The 23,112-nt window shown below is 35.5% G+C and overlaps 1 protein-coding gene across 5 annotated transcripts in view; it reads left to right on the top strand.

The window, feature by feature from the left end:
* LOC150106899 (sodium-dependent phosphate transporter 1-B-like) overlaps window positions 1–23,112 on the top strand; it is a 248,028-nt gene that overhangs the window by 187,845 nt on the left and 37,071 nt on the right. For all 5 annotated transcript variants that reach the window (XM_090392808.1, XM_090392805.1, XM_090392803.1 and 2 more), the window contains 4 exons: window positions 1,692–1,724; window positions 6,678–6,805; window positions 7,403–7,466; window positions 17,253–17,290. In XM_090392808.1, the coding sequence (XP_090248934.1) occupies window positions 1,692–1,724; window positions 6,678–6,805; window positions 7,403–7,466; window positions 17,253–17,290 (263 nt within the window). The remainder of the gene's footprint in view (window positions 1–1,691; window positions 1,725–6,677; window positions 6,806–7,402; window positions 7,467–17,252; window positions 17,291–23,112) is intronic.

Raw genomic sequence — 23,112 nt, 5'->3', positions numbered from 1 at the left:
TTACTGGGAACCCATAGCTTGCTGTTATGTTTCCCATGCAATGCAGCTTGTAACATTTGAAAAGAGAGATCCTGGTTGATATGCATGTCTTGCTTCATCCAGTATCATTTGGATAGTAGGCATGGGGAGAGGGGAGGAGACTTACTGCAACACCAATGATTCTTACAGGCAAGTTTTGGATATGTCCTAAGGCTTGCTGTGGTGCTATATAACATTCTGAGTAACTCTTGCACCCCACTCCCAAGTGCATTAATTATTTTCTAGATCATTTACATCCCTTTACAACTCCATGGTAAGGGAGAAATTCTGGTTCAGAATCAATTTCCCTTTTAAGAATGAATTTTTCATCCTCAAATTTACCCCAACCATGTTCAGAAACTTTTAAAACACCTATTATTATTATTATTAACATCTGACCTTGGAATCAAAGGAGTCATTGCTGGGAGGTTCATACTCTCTCATGCAAAAAACATCATTGAACTGTGCCTTAATCTATCCACAGTTTCTGCACTCACCACACTTTTAGGCAATGCATTCTACTCACAATCACTCTTCATGCAAAGCACCTGCTGCTCAATCTCCTGCTCACACTTATACAGCTTCCATGGATGCAACTTATTCTACCCTTGTCTGCTTCTACTCTATGAAAAATTTCCTCCAGATTAATCTGGTAACAGTCATTCACTAATTTATATGTTTCAATCATATCACCTCTTCTATTCACAAGGCCCTGAAAGTTACATTCCCTCTCTCTGTCTCCTTGTATCTGACACCGACTTAGTAAACCTTTCTGGATCCTCTCCAAAACTTCCTCATCCCCTTGAAAACCAGATGACCAAATCTGGTCACCTGGTTTTCAAGGGGATGGTTGACTAAGTGAGTGGAGCTATCAGTTTAATGTTGCACTTTGCAACATTAAACTGATTGCTTTCCTCACTTAGTCTATTAAGATCTTCCTGCAAGACTGCAACATGTACTCTACTTCTCATAGTTCTTCCCAACTTTTCATTTAGCAAACAACTGCATATCTCCCCTTTAAGCTGGTCCCAATGTCATTAATGTATAAGTTACACAGTAATGGTCCCAAAACAGATCTCTGCGTAGTCCACTACTGACTTTCCTCTTTTGGGATACCACCCCTCCACACACAACCTACTGATGCCTATCTGACAGACAGTTATCAGGTGACTAGTCTGTTATCTAATCCCATCTGTTTCAGTTTAGCTACTAGCTGGCAGTCTATCAAAGGCCTTTGAAAAATCCAAGTACACCACTGTATATGCATCTCCCTAATACAATAAGCTTGTCACCTTGTTGTAAATACATATTATACTCCTGACAACAAACCATCTTAGTAAAATCCACACTTCTCAATACACTAGATTTTTGCACCAACTAGTTTTTAGAACTGGCTGTTTTAAGAACTAGAATATCTGCTATTTTTACTCTTTCATTAATTGTTCACTGTTATTCACAAAATTCACTACAAAACCTACTAACAACCTCAATAATTGATATGCATTGTCTCAGTATGATTATTATCTATAAATAATGATATATTTTTATTCTAATAAAGCAATTACATGAGTACTGATGTAAATATTCAGTTTGCTTTTGTGTGTGTGGTGTTTGTTATTGTTTACTGTGATTGATCTATAGGTATCAGCTTATTGTTTAATGTTTACTTTCAGAAATACGCTTGGGTGATTGTGAAAATTCACATGGTGAGTATTTCATGAATACATTTTGTACTGTAACTTAAAAGAAGTTTTTTATTTTTTTTCTTTCACATAACTACACACCTGATGGGTTTCACTTTGTGCTAACTTCTATATGCTAAGACATATTACAATAGTTGTTCTGTTGATAATGCTGTTGAATATACCATGGATTTAAATAGAGGTTTGAATGAAAGTATTGGATTGTCTCTTTTCATTATAGTAATTACCCAGAATAGTGATTATGATTTTAAAAAGTTTAAAAACTTTTAAAAATACTCGTATACAGTAATTTGTTTGTTGTTAAAAATCTTAAAGTATTACAATTTAAATTTCATTTGCCATTAATTTCATGATTTGTATTCATACAAATAAGGTAATGACATAGGAATACTTTGTTATATTGGAAAGTTTGCTATAGCAAATTTATTGTAGTATATCATTAATTTTACTGGACTTCTTGATTGTGCACTTTGTTATAGTTAGTGATTTCACTATAATTGTGTTTGCTGTAGTGAGAGTTGACTGTGTACCTTCCAGAAGTGGTTGCAAAATACTGTGAAAGCACTGCACAATTAAATTTACATTATTGTTTGCATCCTATCAATATGATTTTAGATCCTCCATTTCAGTTTTACTTTTTAAATCTTCAACTAACTGCATCAATCTACTTAGATCTGGACTTTTTTTAGTTCTTTTTTTTCGTGCCATCAAGTCTAATGTAGTATGTGACCATACCACTTTAAATCAACTCTGCTCACAGATTCAAGAAAGCTTGAAGGTTTCTTCATTTATTCAGATTATTATTTTTTTTTTTCTCGGGCAACTTCATGGAATCAAAGATTCATCACAGGAGGCCTGTACAAATCATTATTCACACAATATCTATCATATTTTTCCTTGAATTCAATCACCAATGAACACTTACAACCACCTCTGGCAACACATTCAATCCATTGAACATCCTCCAAGCAAAGAAATCTTGCTATTTCTAACCACACTCTTGCAGAGGCCACACTTTTTTCACTTCCTGCAATGTATTTGCATCATTCACTCAATGAATAGAGTGAATGATGCAAATGAGACATAGTGGAGTTATTCAATGAACACTTTATTGGGTATTTTATCCTGGATGTCAACAAGGCAATGGGGATGGGATTTTGCCATGGGTTTTGAGAGAATGTGCTCAAGAACTGACAGCTGTATTGACCTTTGACCTAGATTTTAAATGAAAGTCTAGCTACACCTTTCCTGTGTACAAGGAGTGGAGGGAGGGTAAGACAGTGCCATTGCATAAGGATGGTAATAGACTAGACTGGAAATGTCAAACTATAGATCAGTTTGTATTTCACCAGTAGTAGTTAAGATTTTGGAGAAATTAGTGAGGGATCATTTACAGAATTGGACAGATGAGAATAATGTTATCTCTGAGAGTTAGCCAATTGACCCAAGGTGGTTGAACTGTGGAATGCATTCTCTGATAGAGTGGTGATAGCACGAATGGTCAATTGGTTCAAAGAGTGGTATGATAGACTTTGTATTTACTAGGGTGGGTCTCCCATGATGAGTCTTGTGACTCCATGGAGGTCTGAATCATAATGATAATTATCATTATTTTCTTGACTTTGGAGTCATAAGACTCATTACGGAAGGTCATAATGAGGATATCAGCTTAATTCAGCTAAATATAAAGTTCTTGAAGTTTGGGATATCGATGGAAGGCTGCATATTCAGTTAGAGGAGATGTACTGGAGGAAGTGGGGGAGGCAAAAGATCTTGAGGTGATGATTGATAGAAACCTGAAATTATTGCAAAGAGAACACAAAATCTATCATACTACTCCTTAAACTTGTCCACTGCTTACACATTCACCACCCTATTAGGTAATGCATTCCATGCTCCTACTATTTTCCATGCAAAAAAAAAATAATATATTTCGTATCCTCTTACTTACTACTTCCTTTTTGTAGTTTCCAGGAATGGGCCTTATTTTTGTTCCTTCCCCTCCTTCTGCCATACGAAAAATCTCCCCAGTAGCAATCCTGTAATAGCCTTTCAACAGCCTTAAATGACTTAGTTATTTCCCTTTCCCCCTCTTCAACACACACTTTGTCTTCTATTTATTAAACTCTGTAGTTTGCATGCCTTCATTCTGTCTTCATAACTCATAACCATTTTCATTGTCTATTTCTGCACTCTCTCCAAGGTTATTTCATCCCCTTTAAATTCTGGTGAATAGATTTTGGCACAGAAATCTAGATGTTGTTGTGATCAGAACTTTATACAATGGCACCACCATCTTTTTTATCTCTTGTGGTTAGTGTCCTGCTCGGTATTGCAACAATTCTCTGTATTATCTTCACAACATTTGCATTCTGTTCTCTGAACTTCAAATTCCTACAATCACTCCAAGATCCCTTGCTTCCTCCCCTTCTTCCAATATAACACCAACTGAGTAAGAAGCATCCCGTCTACGGATTGAAAATTTCAAAACCTTATGTTTAGTAGCTTGAAACTGACATCCCATTCATTTGTCTGCCTTTCCAGGTTATTCAGATCCACCTTAATAATAACTCACAAGCTTCACATCATCTGTATACAACTTAATATCTTACTATAGTGACAATATATCTTTAGCATAAAGATTGAATAGTAATGGCCACTATTGAACCCTGTGGAACTCCACTTGATACTGCTTCACCATATGCAACTTCGATATATATATATATATATATATATATATATATATATATCAGAAAGCCACTTACCAATTGAATCCACTAACCAGGTATCCAAACCTGTTTATAGCAACTTAAATACCAATTTGTCATGTGGCATCATGTCAGTTGATCAGATCTGTGCACACAAATATTCTAGGTGGGTTCTTATTAAAGTTTTATAAAGAGAAATAATAACCTCATTATCACCTGCTTATCTGTGTGTTCTTCCATATCCAAAGTTGTTTTGGCCACGTTTGCAGTATGCTCACTAAATTTCACCTCCCTGGCTTCTTCAATTTCCCATTAATGTAGTATGCAGCCTTTGATCTATAAGTGCATGATCTTACACTTTGCCAACAGTGCCAGTCTATTTAAATCATCCTGAAAGCTCTCTGTATCATCTTCATTGGCTATTCACTCTTGCCACTTTTACATTATTGACAAATGACTGGATATTTCTCCTTGAATCATTTCCTGTATTATTGGTGTATAAATGAAATAATAGTGGCCCAAGTACAGAGTCTTGTATTATGTACACCATTAGTCACTTGTCTTTTCTTGGATATTTCATGTACAACCCCTTTTGCTTCAATTTATGTTATGGAGGTTTCATGTTCATGGTTAAGAATTTATGGAAACACAACACACATGTTAAAATAATTACTTTACTTAATATTAGGAAAGTAACATATGACGTTTCGACCTCTGTATTGTCATCATCAGAAAAATACATATGTATAAGAAACAGGCTATATGCTACTGCACACTTTACAGAAGTAAAATGAATCTAAGCTGCTTATTAATCTTTTATCTAGCCGGACCTCTAGTGGGGGGAAAAATAATAAAAAATAAAAATAAATAAAATAGAGTTTTTTAAAAAAATGAAATATAAAAATAAATTAAAAACAGAACTACATTAAACATTTCTAAAGTCCTCTCTTATTGCGATTTCCTTCTAGACTTGTTCCTGTTACTATAAAAGTTGCAGATGGGTCCTCCACGTTCTTGGAATGATTAATCTGGCATTTTTGTTTAGGTTTGGATTGTGTTTTAGCATTTCACAGGGTTTTTTAAATTTTCTCTCAAACCATGTTTTTGTGCGTGTAGGGACTTTGTGCTTTTCCAGTCAATTCTATGGTATGTGTGAAGTGCGTGGTCTGATAGGCCTGTTTTTCCATAATCAAGGTATTTAATGTGCCATTTGTGTTCGTCTTTTCTTTTTGGGATAGTGCATCCTGTTTCCCCTATATAGGGTAGGTTACATGTACATTAGATTTTGTAAACCCCTGGGTGGACCAGCTGTGGAAGAACTGAGTAAATTTCTTAATTTTATCGGGGATTTGAAGGTAGTCTTGATGTTGTATTTATGTAGTATTCTGTCTATTTTTTCTGAGATGCCTCTAACATATGGTATGGCATTCTTATAATCTTTTTTGTTTTTTAGTGGTATTTTTATGGAGGATCTTATGAACTGGTTTTTTATTATAGCCATTTCTTTACGAATGTAAGGTTAATGATTTCGAATTCTTGGTTTAGAGCTTGTTCGTTTGAGCAAATAGTTAGTGCTCTGTGTTTGAGGGTGCTTATGACTCTTAGTTTTTGTGGTGGGTGGTAGTATGACTTTTTGTGTATGTACTGGGGTACATACACAAAAAGTTTGTGTATGTACCCCAGTTTGTCTTGAGTTTGTCTAGAAAAGGAAGACAGTTGTTGTTTTTGATTTCAATGGTGAATTGGATATGTGTTGTATGTTCAGGTGGCTAAGGAATATATTTAATGTTTTGCAGCTATGGGGCCAAATGGCGAAAATATCATTGACATATCTGAGCCAGACTTTGGGCTTTAGGCTGGCCGAATCTAGAGCTTGTTGCACAAAGTCTTCCATGTAAAAGTTAGCTATTGGGGGGGGGTAGTGGTGAACCCATGGCCATACCTTCTTTTTGCAGGTAAAAATTGTTTTACCACATGAAATACCCGGAGGGGAGTATGTGGGCAAAGAGGGCCGTGATGCCCACGTACTCTGCTCCGAGTCTCTGTCACATTAGAAACTGCCTAGTGTTCACTTGGATAATATTAATATACATCCTTTCAAAGTGATCACTTAGTATCTCAACTATTTCTTCTGTTTCTGTTTCCCTTCTAAGGGATATTTACAAAGATTCAGTATTGACACCTCGTAACTTATTAATTAATTTTATTATCATAATTTTTTTTTTTTTTTTACATTATGGTAATGAAGAGGATGTAGTACCTTTAGAGTCTACTACAAATAAAACTAGCATTCCAGCTTTGACTACATCTTTGCAAAATGGAACAGTTCAAGAACATTCCAAAAATCTAGGCACCGAGGAGACCAAAAATGTAAAGGTACAGTTTTTTGGTTAAACACTTATTAATTTTTATTTTAAAAGGATGTTATTTATTCTGTAAACTTATTAATTATCCCTTATATCTAAGTCATAAGATGCTGAAACCATTCTGCTCTCTGGTGATAGATGACTTGATTAATCATTACTTTCTTTTTATCGTTCCCAAACTTTTGGACAATCTTATACCTCTTTTAAAACTTATAACATTGGAAAATACAAATAGTTAGTGAAGACAGATTCATGTTAACTTGCACAAGACACTTGTATATAACACAGATATCTGTAAATGTAAATCTTATGATAGATTCACAGATTTAAATAGCACTTGATGTGTTAGTCATCAAGCTTTAACTCTAAATTTGGTATCAGAAGCTTGAATAGAGTTTTCCCTTCTGAAATTAACTAACAGTAGTGTGCCACAAAAAGCTGACACAACATAATGCTAAGGGTTTAGTTGCCTGAAAACTCCATGTATACTGTTACTAGTAATATCTCTGGCCCCTACAGTATGTTTGCTATAATAGGTCAAAATATGATTTTGTATACTCTGATTCTGTAACTATATATTTAATTGTTAATGTTTGCATATTTGCAGAATGAAAACATTCACAGTACTTATACTGCATTAACAGAAGTTGATTTTCAAGTAGAACCAGATAGTAAGTAAACTTAAATACTTCTTGTAATTATGAAATATTTTATAGATGTGATTTTATTTATAAAATATTAAATATAATTTTATATAATGTTTCACTAAGAGGCTAATTATATAACATTTGAATTCAGTTTTATTCATATATATCTATTTTTTCATGCTTTTCATTGTTTCCATGGTGTGCTAAGTGTTTTGAAAGGTCTTGAGCAAATTCTCTCAAAGTAGGTTTTTTTAGGCTTGTTATCCATTACTCAGAAGTAATCTTCAGTTTCATTGGAAAGTGACAGGTTCCATTTGCTTGAGAAGGTGCAGATTCTTTTGTAAAATTTTTATGCAGAACTCGGCACCAGGGCAGCAACTAATGTCAGACTCAGAAGTCATTTTCCCAGATAGAAGTAATAGGAATTTTTCAATAACTATAGTTATTTATTTCTCATTTATATTATTACAGTAGCATTTCATGGAACATAATTAGCATACTGTATGAAAATGTGCTATATTTTAACTAGTTTTACTCTTATCTTAATTAAGAAATATCTTTTTTTTTTTTTTTCAAAATTGGATTAAATTAGAAGAAAATATTTGAATTCTCAAAACATTCTTTAACCCTGCGGAGGTAGCAGCTGATCTGACAGATACAAACAAATTGTTTTAATATAAATATTCTTACACATATCCAGTGTATAGCTTGGAGGTCATGACTAGCTGTGCATGCGTATATTATGAGTGTTATTCTGCACTGTTTATGCATATGAAGTACCTTTACAACTAGACTACTTCTGCATAGAGGCTGTTGACTTCACATAAGGTTGCCTCAGTATCCCATAGTACTTAGCAGACCTCCTTTTAGAATGTATATTGCTATGCATTATGAAAAGGGTCACTATCTAGACTGGTTTTGACCTTTGAGGTCTCATCAATAGGAACTAGACATCTGGAGATACTGAAAGCTTAAACCATGTATCCATTAAACCTTAAACCGTCATATATGTTTATTTTCAAGACAGAAAATAGTGTATCACCATATTTTTAATAACTGGTTGAAAATTAGTTGTAGAAAGTTTATTCACTTGATTAGAAAGTAAATTATACTAGACAGGAAATTATAGTTTTAATCCTTTACTCAAGCATAAGCAAATAAGTTTCAGCATGGAGTAGAGTATCTTCATGACTAGGCTACTTGTATACGGAATCTGTTGACTTCACATCAGATTGCTTTAGTATCCCATAATGCACAGCACATCTTTATATATGTATATAGATAGTTAGATAGATAGATTGATTTCTATGTATTGCTGTAAGGTTCATTACCCATATAAATTTACTTTCTAACCAAGTGAAAAACTTATAACTATGAGGGTGTACCAAAAAGTTGTGATAATCATCATGAAGGAATTGAGGTAGTACCATGTAACTAACAAATTGTTCTACATATTCCCCATGAAGTGTTATACACTTGTTACAATGCTGCTGCATCATTTGCAATCCTCTGAGAAAAAAAGTCTTTCCCTTATTGCACAAATCGGTCATTTTTGTTCTAGGTGTTTATTAGAACTTTTCAGCCCCCACCATATTTCTCATCCAAAGTATTTTCATAATATGGTGATATTATGGCCAACAGGAAAATATACCCGAGGAATGGAGGGAGAGTACTCTTGTTCCCATCTACAAGGGTAAAGGGGATGCACAAGACTGTAAAAATTACAGAGGAATAAAGTTGATGTTGCACACAATGAAGATCCTAGAAAGGGTTCTTGATGGTAGATTGAGGAAGGAGGTGGAGATTGCAAAGGAACAATTTGGCTTCATGCCTGGTAGATCAACAACAGATGCTAGCTTTGGGTTACGATAGATGATGGAAAAATATCGAGAGAAACAAAGGGAGCTACATCTGGTATTTATTGATCTGGAGAAAGCATACGATAGAGTGCCAAGGCAAGAAGTCTGGAGGTGCCGGAGAAATGTCAGGTTGGTGCGGGAAATGTACAGAAATGTGAAGACAAGTGTTTGGACCTGTTTGGGACAGACAAAAAGTTTTCAAGTAACAGTTGGCTTGTATCAAGGGTCAGCATTAAGTCCGTTTCTGTTTAATATTGTGATGGAGGTGGTAACAGAGGAGGTGAGAGAAGATGCACCTTGGACAATGTTGTATGCAGATGACATCTTGCTGTGTGTAGATTCAAGAGAAGAAGCAGGACCTAAACTGGAAAGATGGAGAAAAGTACTGGAAGAGAGAGGTATGAGACTGAGCAGAAGTAAGACAGAGTATATGTGTCGTGCAGTGGTCGGCGGTGGCCAGGAGACAGATGTGGAGCTGGAAGGAAATGTCATCAGGAAGGTGAGAGACTTTAGATACTTAGGTTCAACAGTGGAAGAAGATGGAGGAGCTGAGAAGGAAGTGGGATGCAGGATACAAATGGGTTGAAGGAACTGGAGGGAGATGGCTGCAGTGTTATGCGATAAGAGGGTGCCGATTAATCCGAAAGGCAAAATTTATAGGACAGTAGTGAGGCCAGCTATGACATATGCTATAGAAACTGTGGCCCTGAGGAAAAATAACATCAGCAGGATGGAAGTAGCAGAGATGAGAATGCTTAGGTGGATGTGCGGTCTGACCAGAAAGGATCGTCTGAGAAATGACTATGTCAGGGGAACAGTGAAAGTTACGAACTTAGGAGCAAAAATACAGGAGGCAAGGTTGAGATGGTTTGGTCATGTGATGAGGAGGGAGGACGAATATGTGGAAAGAAGGGTCATGCAGATGGATGTGCAAGGAAGGCAGAAGTGTGGGCGGCCAAAGAAGAGATGGAGGGAGCTGGTAGAAGAGGATTTGAAGATGAAGAACTTGGATGTGGTGACAGCCTAAGACAGGAAGGTGTGGAGGAGACTCATTACAAACAGTGACCCCACTTAAGTGGGAGAAGCTGCAGAAGAAGAAGAGGTGATATATACTGTTTTATTACTTGTATATGGAATATATATGACTTCTGTGGTGACTTAGCGTTCAGTATCTCCAGATCCACAGGTCTAGTTCCCACAAATGAGATATCAATAAGCATTGAAACTGATTTGGATAGTGATTCATCCTATAATACAGAGGAATGCACATCCAGAAGGAATGTGTAGTGCATTATGGGATACCGAGGCAATAAGATGTGAAGTTTCAGTATATAAGTAGCCTAGTTGTAAAGATACTTCATGCATAAACTTATGTTTGTTTACGATTGATTAAAGAATTTAAAAAAGTAATATAATTCTCGTCAAGGGTAATTTTTTCCTTAACGAAGCAAAACATTTTCTACACATGTGCATGCTCATGCACACACACACACATGTATAGTGCAGAAAAAAAACAATAAGACTGACCTATGAAAGATATCTAATGCAAGTGTTACTTTACAGAGAGCGGTAGAAAAACTAGGAGTGTGATCTTGGCAGCCCTATCAACTCAAACCATTTTATTTATTTATTTATTTTTCACAGATATTCTTTGTGCATCATGTCTAACATCACCATCAGAAACCCAAGATTGGAATAACAGATCAGTATCGAATTATGTAAAAGCTAGGGAAAGGTCCCACTGAAACAACACACAAAATGTACAGAATGATCATGAGGCTAGAAAGAAAGGATTTGTTTCCAGAAATCAGTATCAAAGCCATGCTTGCAATTTTCAGTCAAAGTGATAATCTATAAGGAATTTCTTCAGGAAGAAAAGTTCACAAAGTAATTATCATAGGTATTAATGTTAATACTTATGATTATTACTTTGAGGTACTGAAATTTTTTTTGGGTGAAAATTAAATGTGTATGGCAAGATTAAGAACAAATTTAATTGGTCCATAAGAATGGAGGATGCAGTATGCTTAATCATCCTTCTTACTACACTGATTTTATAGACTATTTTTCCTGTTTCTCAAGTTGAAAGGAGATACTGATTTGATAGTGTTTGACATTCAGAAGAATACGAATAAAGTTGGAGATGTTTCATCCTGTTATTTTGATAAGATATATTAATATTAATTGCCTATAAGCCTAACACTTCGCTTCCTTAACTATGAATAATGGATGGAAATAAATAGGCTTATGTAAAATAGTTCACTAGCAAAAGTGCACTTATTTTTAGGATCAGGAATTATATCTCCATTCATAATATTGTTCTTATAGGAGAATTTGTATTGCTCATGACTCTAATTGGATATGTGAGGGCTGCTTATATGCATAAATTTAGACTCACTAGAAAATCTTGCAATTGATCCTCCAGCTGCTTTTCTCCGTTGGAGGTTTTTATACATCCAAGATTGAAACAACCCATTGACTTTGAACATTGATTAACTTTTCAAAATAATTAATCAACTTATTCACTCTATGGTTTAATGTTAATCTTTTGTTTTTAATTGATTTTTCATGTTTAATTTATAATGTGCATAATCTAGTACAAATATTATGACCATTTTCCATTACTTCACAATCAGCCATTCTATCCTGCCAAATGGAACATGCCTTGGATTGTCACCTGAGCCTAAGGTGTACAGTTCAAGACTTGAGAAGGGATGCAGTTTAAGTAATCGTATATCCACATTAAGCAAAGGTTGAAGCTTTGAAAGGTGATATCACAATTATCAATTGTAATACATATCTAGAATATATTTACCTGCTTAAAGCATAACCACAGTCAGTGAAATAAAGTTACACAATTATGAGATGTACAATTATTTTCCATTGAGATATTCACTGCATCATCAGAGTAATAATATGAACAGTTAAGTGTGAATGCATTTAATACAATTCTGATATCCGATTTCTTATCTCCATCTTCATCAGATGGAGATGAGAAATCAGCATATCATATAAAAGTGTGATAGTTTGACTACATTAACATATCTTTTTATTTTTATCTTAGGTTCAGCAAAATTATTAAATCTGAAATAAAAATGCTTAGAATAATAAACTAAGAAAAATCTTTTATATCAATAATTATTGATAGTTTTTGAGTCAACTTGACATGTGAATGCAGTACTTGCTGCATTTCTGAGTTGTTTAAGTTGCTAATGTTTTTTCAGGAATGCATCTATATCAGGGGTTCCCAAACTTTTTTGGTCAGAGACCACCGAGTAAAAATTCTAATTCAGAGACCCTCAAGAGCAATAAGCTTCAAGTTAAAATATTTTAGAAACAATTCTTTTTTAAAATTATATCCAATTATGATTTGCAATGCATATTAAAAAACTTTAATGAACAAATAACAATGCTTGTAGTCCAGCACTGACTGCCAGTACTGCAGATAATTTCATAAAGGGCTTAAGATGTTTTCTTCATTGTCTTGAAATATTCCAAGTCTTTGTCACTTTTATCATTATACTGGTTTTCTAAATGTTCTTTCATTTTTGAATGTTTCATAGCATCATTACTGTGTTTTTCTCACATAAAAGATACATTGCTTTTGTGTCATTACTGGGAGAAGGCACAAACCCAAAATTTAAATATTCTATCAAATATTGATGACACTTCTTTTTTTATACATCAGACACGATCATTAAGGATTTTTCTGGAAGAAATTATTTCAACACAACTTGAACTCATGAAATAATTATTTTAATAAGAAACTATTATGACAAAACGAATAATCCACTCCCAAACACTACATAACAAAAATATCTAGTGACTAGAAATAGCACTGAAGTTTGACGACAGCAATGGCAGAAAAAGCAAACTGAGCATGACCGCTCGAATGAAAATCTGCATGAACACTAACTAAAACAATTTATTTTCAAGGGCAACACAGTTCATGTGTTGCCAGATGTATGAGGATAAGCCACTTTGCTGACTACCCTAGTTAATGACTTGTTTCATTAACAACTTGTTCATCATTATCAAATTCCTGGCATGTACCCTCAAGGGGTACACAGGATATGATAGTACTATATGAAACTTTCATCATTACTAACTTCCTATCTACAATTTTCCTCCATATCAATCTGTTACCTGTCAAGACTCCAACATCATCAGATCTTATATTTCTATCTTCTAAGACACTTTTTACTGTATCAATCCACCTCTATCTTGGTCTTCCTCTGGGTCTTTTTCCTGCCAATCTGGCAGAGAACACTTGTTTTGCTAATCTTTCCTCTCCCATTCTGTTTAACTGACCATACCACTTGAGATTAGCTCTGCTAACACATTCCCAGATGCTAATGTCAAGATCTTTCCTAATATCCTCGTTTTTAATATGATACTGTCATTGATGCCATCTGTTCACGCCTCTAATCTTTCTCACGACTCTCATATCTGCGAGAGTCCTGAGAGTCCTGGACTCTCATATCTGCGGTCTCTAGTCTTTGGTCAAGTGTTTTACTTCTGACCTAGCTCTCAGATCCATAAGTTAAAACTGGTTTGAACACTGTCTTGTATACAGTGTTCAAAATAAAACTGAATGTGAGAATTACAGAGGTATTTCCATACTGAGTGTTCCTGGCAAGATATATGCAAGTATACTTGAGAAATGGTTGAGAAGAATTGTGGAAGAAAAGCTTGGTGAAGAACAAGCTGGATTCAGATCACATAGAGGCTGTCAGGATCAGATCTTCACTTTACGACAAATAGTGGAGAAATCATTTGAATATAACAAAGATCTGTATTTAAGTTTTGTAGATTTGGAAAAGGCATATGACAAGGTGCCAAGAGAGAAACTCTTCAATACAGTACAGTTATATGGTGTCAATGGGGCATTATATGAAGCAATACTTAGTCTTTATTTGAGTTGTAAGTCAGCAGATAGAATTGAAGGAAGTACAGGAAGATGGTTTAATGTTAAATCTGGTGTGATACAAGGATGTGTACATTATCCCCTCTGTTATTCATTATCTATATGGATCACATTATGAAGGAAAGTGGTGTTAAACATGATATCAAAATTGGAGATGTTAATGTCAGCTCTTTGCTTTATGCAAATGATGTTATACTTCTAAATAAATCTGCTACAAGTCTGCAAGATTCTCTGACTAAATCGAATAACTGTTGTAATAGATACGGTATGAAGGTCAACATTAAAAAGACAAGGACAATGAAAATAGGCAGAATCATTGAAAATGTCAACTGTCTTGTGAATGGAGAACCTGTGGAACAAGTGAAACATTTCAGCTACTTAGGCAAGATTTTTACAGAAGATGGTAAATTAAATATAGAAATAGACAACAGAATCTGCAAAGCTGGTATGGTACGAAATCAATTGAATAAATTCACATGGAATAAGAGAGAAATTATTCGGAACACTAAATTAGCTGTATACAAGACTCTCTTCAAACCAGTTTTAACTTATGGATCTGAGAGCTGGGTCAGAAGTAAAACACTTGACCAAAGACTAGAGACTGCAGATATGAGAGTCCTGAGAAAGATTATATGTGTGAACAGATGGCATCAGTGGCAATATCATATTAAAAACGAGGATATTAGGAAAGAACGTGACATTGTCAATATACAGGAATGCGTTAGCAGAGCTAATCTCAGGTGGTATGGTCACTTAAATAGAATGGGCGAAGAAAGATTAGCAAAACAAGTGTTGTCTGCAAGGTTGGCTGCAAAACAACCCAGAGGAAGACCAAGATATAGGTGGATTGATACGGTACAAAGTGCCTTAGATGATAGAAATATAAGATCTGATAATGTCGGAGTCTTGACACGTAACAGACTGATTTGGAGGAAAATTGTAGATAGGAAGTTAGTAATGATGTAATTTTTTTCAGTAGTGCTATCATATCCTGTACACCCCTTGAGGTTACATAGCAGGAATTTCATGATGATGAGTTTTAGTTCCCTTTTTATATATGGGTACTATGAGAGCTCTACTCCAGTGATCTGGAATTTGTCCCTCTGTCCAAGCCTTATGAACTATGCAGTGCAGCCACTGAAAGACTTCTATATATCTCCTTACTTGAGCATTTCTGTTCGAATATCATCTACTCCAGCTGCCTTTCCACATTTCAGGCTTTTGATGGATTTTTCTACTTCAAGTATGGATATGTATTCCTGATTGCATGCCTGGTCAGTGTTTTTTACCATTGTGCTGTCACTGATTATTTCATTTAGCAATTTTTCGAAGTAATTATTCCATGCATCAAGGATATCATTTTCTCTAGTTTTCATATCATCTTTATTCATCTCTAATTCTTTTTACAGCACTCTTTCCTCCATTTCTGAGCTTCTTCAACAATCTCCAGGATGTTTTACCGCCTTGATATTTATTTTCTATGTTCTTACCAAAGTCTTTGCATGACTTTTGTTTAGCTAGCTTTACACAGTGTTTAGCTTTCTTGCATTTGTCTCTGTATTCTCTAAGAGCACAAGTTGACTTATTTGCCAGAACTCTCAATATGCTTTCTTCTTTTCCTTCACTGCCTCTTTAATTTCCTGTCCACCATGGAGTTATGATTTTTCTATCCTTGCAGACAACCTCCCGCATGCCTGTATGACTGAATCAATCGATATTTTCTCCAGGGCTTGCCACTGAATCTCCAAGGTTTGGTTCTGTTCTCAAAACTCTTTAATTTTTTCTTGAATAATGTTTGTGTATTTTAGTTTACAGTTCACATCTGAGAGCTGCTCAACTTTTATCCTTGCATCTCCTCTCCATGTGAATTTGTGCACATTTTTATGTTTGAACATTGTGCTAGTAATAACTAGTCCATGTCCTGAGCAGAAATTCGACAGGTACTTGCCATTATTATTAGCATTACTCTTTTCTCCAAATTTTCCCCAAATATTTTTGTATATCTGAGAATCATTTCCTACTCTTCTACTTAGATCCCCAACAAGTCCCACTTTTTCTTTTTCATTGTGTCAGTTGCTTTCTCTAAAGCCTTAAAAAAATTTTTTTCCACTTCTACCTTGGTAGAACCTTTTGTGGGACCATAGGCACAAATAAGTCTCATTATTGAGTTCCCCATTCTGATATTTGCCTACATCACTCTGCTTGATAAGGCCTGCCATTCAAGATTAACCTCATATTTAGTGTTGGATACTATGGGCTACACCTTATATTTTCTTGCCTGAATATAACATTTTGTATTTATTGCTCAGAAAGATTTCACCAGTTTTTTTTTTTTTTTTTTTTTTTTCATTTTGTTTCGTCACCTCACTTATGCTGATCTGGTACTTATCCAATTCCTCAGCTAGCTCCATATCTTTTCTATTCAGGCTTATATTGATAGTACTGATCTTGAACTCTGGTGATGTTGAGTTGGGGTCTGTTTTAGGATTTGTCCCAGTAGCTGACTCTTCGCTGTTTACCCTGGTTCCCTTGCGAAAACAACGGGGGCCTTGTTTTACCGGGCAAAGCCCCAGCCGGCATGAAATTTTGTCATGTTGTACCATCATTTTTTATTTTGGTTTAACCAATAAGAATACAATTTGGTCCGCTAAATCCCCAATTGCCAGCCCATCCTTGTTCGTTCAGTATCCACATAGATACCTAACAGTGTGTGTACCACAAGAAGGTGAGGATTGGACATTAGGTCAGAAGCCTTGGTCAGTTCTCTGCATTTAAGGAACTTGTGTGTTATACTAATTTTAGATTTCTAAAATTATCTTTGTGAGGAAATATTTTCTTTAAAGATCCCTAAAATAATCTTAACAACCCCCATTGGCTTTTTTAGGAACTAAAGACCACTGTGGTTGCTGTCAACCACTTTGGGAACCTCTGATCTTAACCATAAATTGAGAAATGACTATACACTAAAAAAAAAACACTTTCAATATTCATAACATGTTTTCTATTCTCTTAATTTCTTTATAGAAAACATGCCTGAAGCTGCATTCATTAAGATAACAGATGTAAGTATGTATTATTGTTTTTATTTAAAAAAATTATTTTTATGTAAACATGTATAAATTAGCACCTATTGAAATATCCTATTTTGAGCTTCCAGTTCTGTATATGGGGATGTTTAAAAAGTAAGAATACAGAGACAGTTACTGCAAACTCAGGAGTAGCTTGTTATAGTGGATAATTTGCTTGAGTAAATTTCCTTTAGAATGGCATTATGTATACAGTGATTTGGCTGAGACATTTTTGTTATTTGTTATAGTAAGCTTGTTGTTAATGGATAGTGAGAGTCAACTGTACAAAGCCTGCATATAAGTAAATAATGCATGAAATGATTATTTACTTCATTTACATCATATAATTGCAGTGTTTGGAAAAGCTTTTCTGTGGGCACCTTGTATGCATTTTCCAGATCTCCAAAACTCAAGTACAGATCCTTGTTATATTCTCATGATTTCCCAACTATTTGTCTTAAAGTGCAAATCTGATCTTGACAACATCTGTTTGGCCTGAAGCCAGCTTGTTCTTCTGGAGTTTCTCTTTCACAATTTTTCTCAGCTGCTTCTCTAGTATGCATGTATAAATCTTACCTGGAACAGTTAGTTGAGAAATTCCTTTTTATTTCTCTTTTTATAGACGGGAACTATGAGTTCTCTGTTCCAGTCATCTGGAATTTGACCTTCTGATCAGGCCCTCTGAATGATGCCATATTCAGATTATGCAGTTATGCGACCACTGGAAAACTTTGTCTCCATATTTTAGCATTTCTGGTCGAATATCATCTACTTCAGTTGCCTTTGATAGGCTTTGTTAGGTTTTTCAATCTCAAATATTGATATGTGTATTTGCATTCCCCTAGGATATTTTCTACTGCTAGAAAATAGATGGTCATATCAGCCTTATAGTTTATCATAAATCCACCAATACAGGTAGATACTTGCACTTCACTTCTTCACACCATATTTCTCAGAAACTTAGCATTGTACACATGCTAAAAAATAGCCTCTCTCATTACGACAGATGATAAAGACTTCCAAGATGAACTGTCCTTGATATCAAATAACCTTACAAAGAATGGTTATCCGAGAAAATTGATCCACAAGATTCTTTTCTGTGACCCCCCCCAAAAGACAACCTGAAGATATACATTATAATTCTACCATAGTGATTCCGTTTGTGGGGACAATTTCCAATAAGATTGCCAGACTTCTCAAGCTGCATGAGATACGAGTGACTTTTAAACCTGCGCGGACCATTTGCCAATTTTTACAATCTCTGAAAGACAGTCATCCATTTTTTAAATATGCTGGAGTTTACAACATCCCCTGCTCATGCAGATTGAGCTATATTGGTCAGAAATCAGGATGAAGGAACACATAGGAGACGTCAATAATAATAGAGAAGACAAATCGGGGTTAGCCTTTCATTTTGCTAGGACTAACCATATGATAGAATGAGATAAAAGTTCAATGCCCTACTTAAAGGAGGACTTCCGCTCCCAAATTATGAAAGAAGCCACAACAGTTCTCCGTTCAGAACAAAACCTTAATAGAAACAGAGGATTGATTTTGCCCGAGATCTGGAAGACCCTCATTAGATCTTTCAACATGCCAGAATTAAATTTTGCTGCCAACTACAGAACGTTCCTACATAACAACTACTAGATCATACACCCACTATGCGTGTGATGATGTACACGTTCTTCTGCATTTTATAAAAATGCAATTGTATTCAGTTCATTTTATGATTTTAGTGTAAACAGTTTTTAGCATTTAAGTGTTCTTATTTTTCATACATCTTTTACCCTGATGAAACCAACGGCCACAGTTGGTGAAACTAGTTGGTATAACTTAGTTTTAAAATAAATTTGACCAAAAAAACCTAAATAGTAGTCATTCATTCTCCTATATTTTCTACTACTCTTTTTGTCACTGCATACTTTTTTTATTATTATTAACACTAGACCTCCACGGAGTCAAATACTCATCACTGGAGGTATACATAGTTACACACAAAGCCCATCAAACCTTGCCTTAAACTCATTCGATGTATCTGAATTCACCTCAATGTCACACAATGCATTCCACTCACAACCACTCTCCAATACAAAGAATCGGTTCTTTATGTCCCTGCTCACATCCTCCTTATACAGCTTCCAGAGACATCTTGTTCTATCCTTTTCCCCGTTCTATAAAAAATTTCTTTCACATTAACCCAGTAACCTAAAGTTTTAAAAATGAACATTTAATCTAAAGATCATATCTCCCTCTCTTCCTCCTATTCACAAACTGCATTCTCTCAGTCTGAATTCATATTCAGTTACCACCTTAATCTTCTCTGGACCCATTCCAATATATCCTCATCAGCATGAAAACTAGGGGACCAAATCTGTGCAATAATCCATATGAGTTCTGATAAAGGCCTTATACTATTGAACCAGAATCGCTTTATTTCTGTACATTAAGATCCTCCACATCATTACCATAATCTGATATGATGACTTTACAACTTATGCAGTGTGACCTCTAAACTTCAGATCCTTGTTCAACACCACTCTAACGTCTCTTGCTTCCATGACTTCCTCCAAAATTTCTCCACCAAGTATATATTTTGCATCACATTGTTGCCTACCAAATTTCAGGACCTTACACTTTGCAACATTGAACTGACAGTTCGGTACTCTTCCCACTCATACAATCTATTAAAGTCAAGTCCTACTGTAAGGTTGTCGTAACATTTGCTTGATTTCTCATCACTCTCTCTAGTTTTGCATCATCTGTAAACAGTTGTATATCACTAGTTAAATAATCCATCCTAGTATCATCATCAAATTCCTGATATGTACCCTCAAGGGGTGTATAGGAATCCTAGTATCATTAATATACAAATTAAATAACAATGGTCCCAAAAACAGATCCCTGTGGCACACCACTAGTGACTTTTCTCTTCTGGGATACTACCCCCCCCCCCCATACACAACACAGTTGCTTGTGGTTGCCTATCCAACTGACTGATCTATCATTCAGTCCCATCTGCTTCATTTAAGTTACCAACCTATGGCATGGCAATTTATCAAAAGCTTTTGCAAAATCTACGTATACCACTGTAGATGCAGCCCCCCCTTGTCCAATATATTTGTCACCTTGTTATAGTACATAAGCAAGTTGGTAAAACAACCTCCCCTTTAACAAACCCATGCTGACAAAAACAAAGAATACCACTGTTATCAATCTACTTTTGTATCCTATCTCTCACCAACCTCTCCTTAGCTACAACTCCAGATATACAGATCAGCCTATAATTTGTTGCCTTAGCTTTATCACCACTTTTATAAAGTGGAAAACTTTTATCTTCCTTCCACTTCTTTGGGACTTGTGGTGTTGCAAGGCTCTTGTTAAACAGATAGGCCATGGTTGATGCTAACTCCTTGGAACATTCTCTTAAGGCACGTGGTGATATGTCATCAAGTGCTATGGACTTATTGACAACCAGCTTACTTCACTCCTCATATACTTTTTATTTGCTCCACCATTAAGTCTTTTCTCATTACATTCCCTACACTTGAGCTTCTTATTTCACACTGAGGATGAAACACCCTGATGAAATTCTCAATAAATACCTTATGTCCTCTGCAGAAGTTACCAGTCTCCCAGTTTCATCCATTAACATCATGTTACAATAATCATTTTCTTTCTACTTGCCACATATTGAAAAAACTTCTTAGGATTTTTCTTGGCCTTATTTGCTCATTTCTGCTTATAATGCACTTTTGCTGTCCTCATTAACTGAATCACTCTCCTGACCTGCTCCTTATACTCTTCATGCAACTGATTATTACCATTATTCATCTTGTGCTGCCTCCAAAGTGCCTTCTTCTTCTTCTTCTTCTTTTCGATTTCATGCTTAATCTGTTCATTCATCCATTTGATACTTACTTCATTCATCCTTCTGACCTTCAGAATACATTCACACATTAATGCTCTTTAATATTTGTTTGTCAGTTCCCAAGCAGCATTTATTTTGTTTCTGCTCAACTCCTCATTCTAAGCTTCTCATGATCACCAGCCTTGTACTTCTGCATATACCCTTTCATCACAGAAGAAGTCTTCACATGGCTAGCCACAAGCCAGATGATCACCTTATCACCCCACTCACAATTGCATTCTCTGATGAAATGATCAGATCTCAAACTCTTGAGCCTCCTTTACATACTGCCTGAGTATGTAATATATGGCTGTCTTTTCATTTCATTCTATACTGCCATAATTAATTAAAATCATCTATAATAATCACCCTTCCCATGTTCACTAATGCAAATTGCTTATACATTTCTTCATCACCTCTTTTCATATTCCATTACCTGTAGCAACATCCAACTAAGTATCTCTTCCTCAACCTTCTCCTCGCACTACATTGCCTCAAAACCATTGCTGCTATTTCCCTCTTTCATGTTCACCTTGTGTGACCAATTCTGGTTGGTACCAGCCAAGAGGTTGCAGGATTTGAATCCTGCCACACTCATGGATGTTTGTGATTCTTTTGTGAATAACTAACTGTCTACCTTATATAAACATAATTCCCTTGCTGTCATCACAGCACTCCCTGTCTCTTCATGTCCTTTCTACTTTACCCATTCATTTCTATGCCTGTCTGGGTCTTCATTCAACCACATTTCACTTATACCAACAATTCTTGGGTGAATAAAACTCAGTCAGTGAAACAATTTCATCTTCCTTTAAATTAAAGATGCCAAGAAATTATATTCTTGCTTAATCCTTTGTCCAAATGTAAGCAAATAAAGTTTGTCATATGAGGTATCTTCATGACTGGGTTACTTGTATATAGAGGATAATGACCTCTCATTAATTGCCTTAGTATCCTATAATGCAAAGCACACATCCTTTAGGGTTTGTTTAATGCTATGCATTATGGGAAGGGCCACTACCCAGAGTGGTTTTGACCTTCATTGAGGTACCATCAGTGGGAGCAAGACCCAGAAGGAATACCAAGGTTGTAGTAATGCAGAAGTCATATATTTCCCATATACAAGTTGGGAGGAGGTGTATCACTTTGTCATTAAATTACTCTGAATCAGATAGATGTTGAAAGTTTTTTCACTTGATTAAACTACATTTTGCACAAACGTTATTTGCTTATGCTTGGATAAAGGATTAAACCAAGAATATAATTTCTTTGCATCTTTAATTTATAACTTAACCAAGTGAAAAAACCTTCAACATTCACCTCCCTTATTTCTGATACTCCTTGTATTTGTAAGTAAACACAGCAGCTCACTTCTAGATCTATAACCAGTCCTATCCAAGCCACTTGTTGGTTGCAATTTCCCCACCACACCTTGCTTGTTAATTTACCTTTATCGCCCCTTATGCCATAAATCCCCTGAGTCTTAGCTCCCCCACTCATATCCTGATCCATTCTGTTCCTATCTTGATCATCTTCCTATACCATATTTCCCTCTCCACATGGGCTTCCCCAGTTCCTCTTGCATTCCCATTCTGTCTTCATCTCTCGCACCACTACTATTTCCATTGCTGAACACTTCAACTTCCATTCCATTTTCCTGATCTTTCATTTCACCTCTTACTTCTGATCTCTTGCTAGCATCACACACTGCACTTCCATCTAGCAAAAATTTCTCCAGTTCACTCACTCCAAGCCATTCAAATGCAGTTATTTGTTATGTATAATTCCATTCTTCCCTCAAATACATGCCACACTTCCGCTTTTGTTTATCAGTCTTTGAAAGTAATTACTGCAGATATCTAGAATATCCATATCTTCAGTTTTCGTGTCATATTTATCATCTTTG

The sequence above is a fragment of the Typopeltis vanoorti genome, chromosome 5 (genome assembly GCF_054136105.1).
Source record: "Typopeltis vanoorti isolate ZY-2024b chromosome 5, IOZ_Tvanoo_1.0, whole genome shotgun sequence".
Classification (NCBI taxonomy): Eukaryota; Metazoa; Arthropoda; class Arachnida; order Uropygi; family Thelyphonidae; genus Typopeltis; species Typopeltis vanoorti.
Note: the sequence above shows the minus strand (reverse complement) of the source record. Positions and strands in the feature narration are given on the sequence as shown.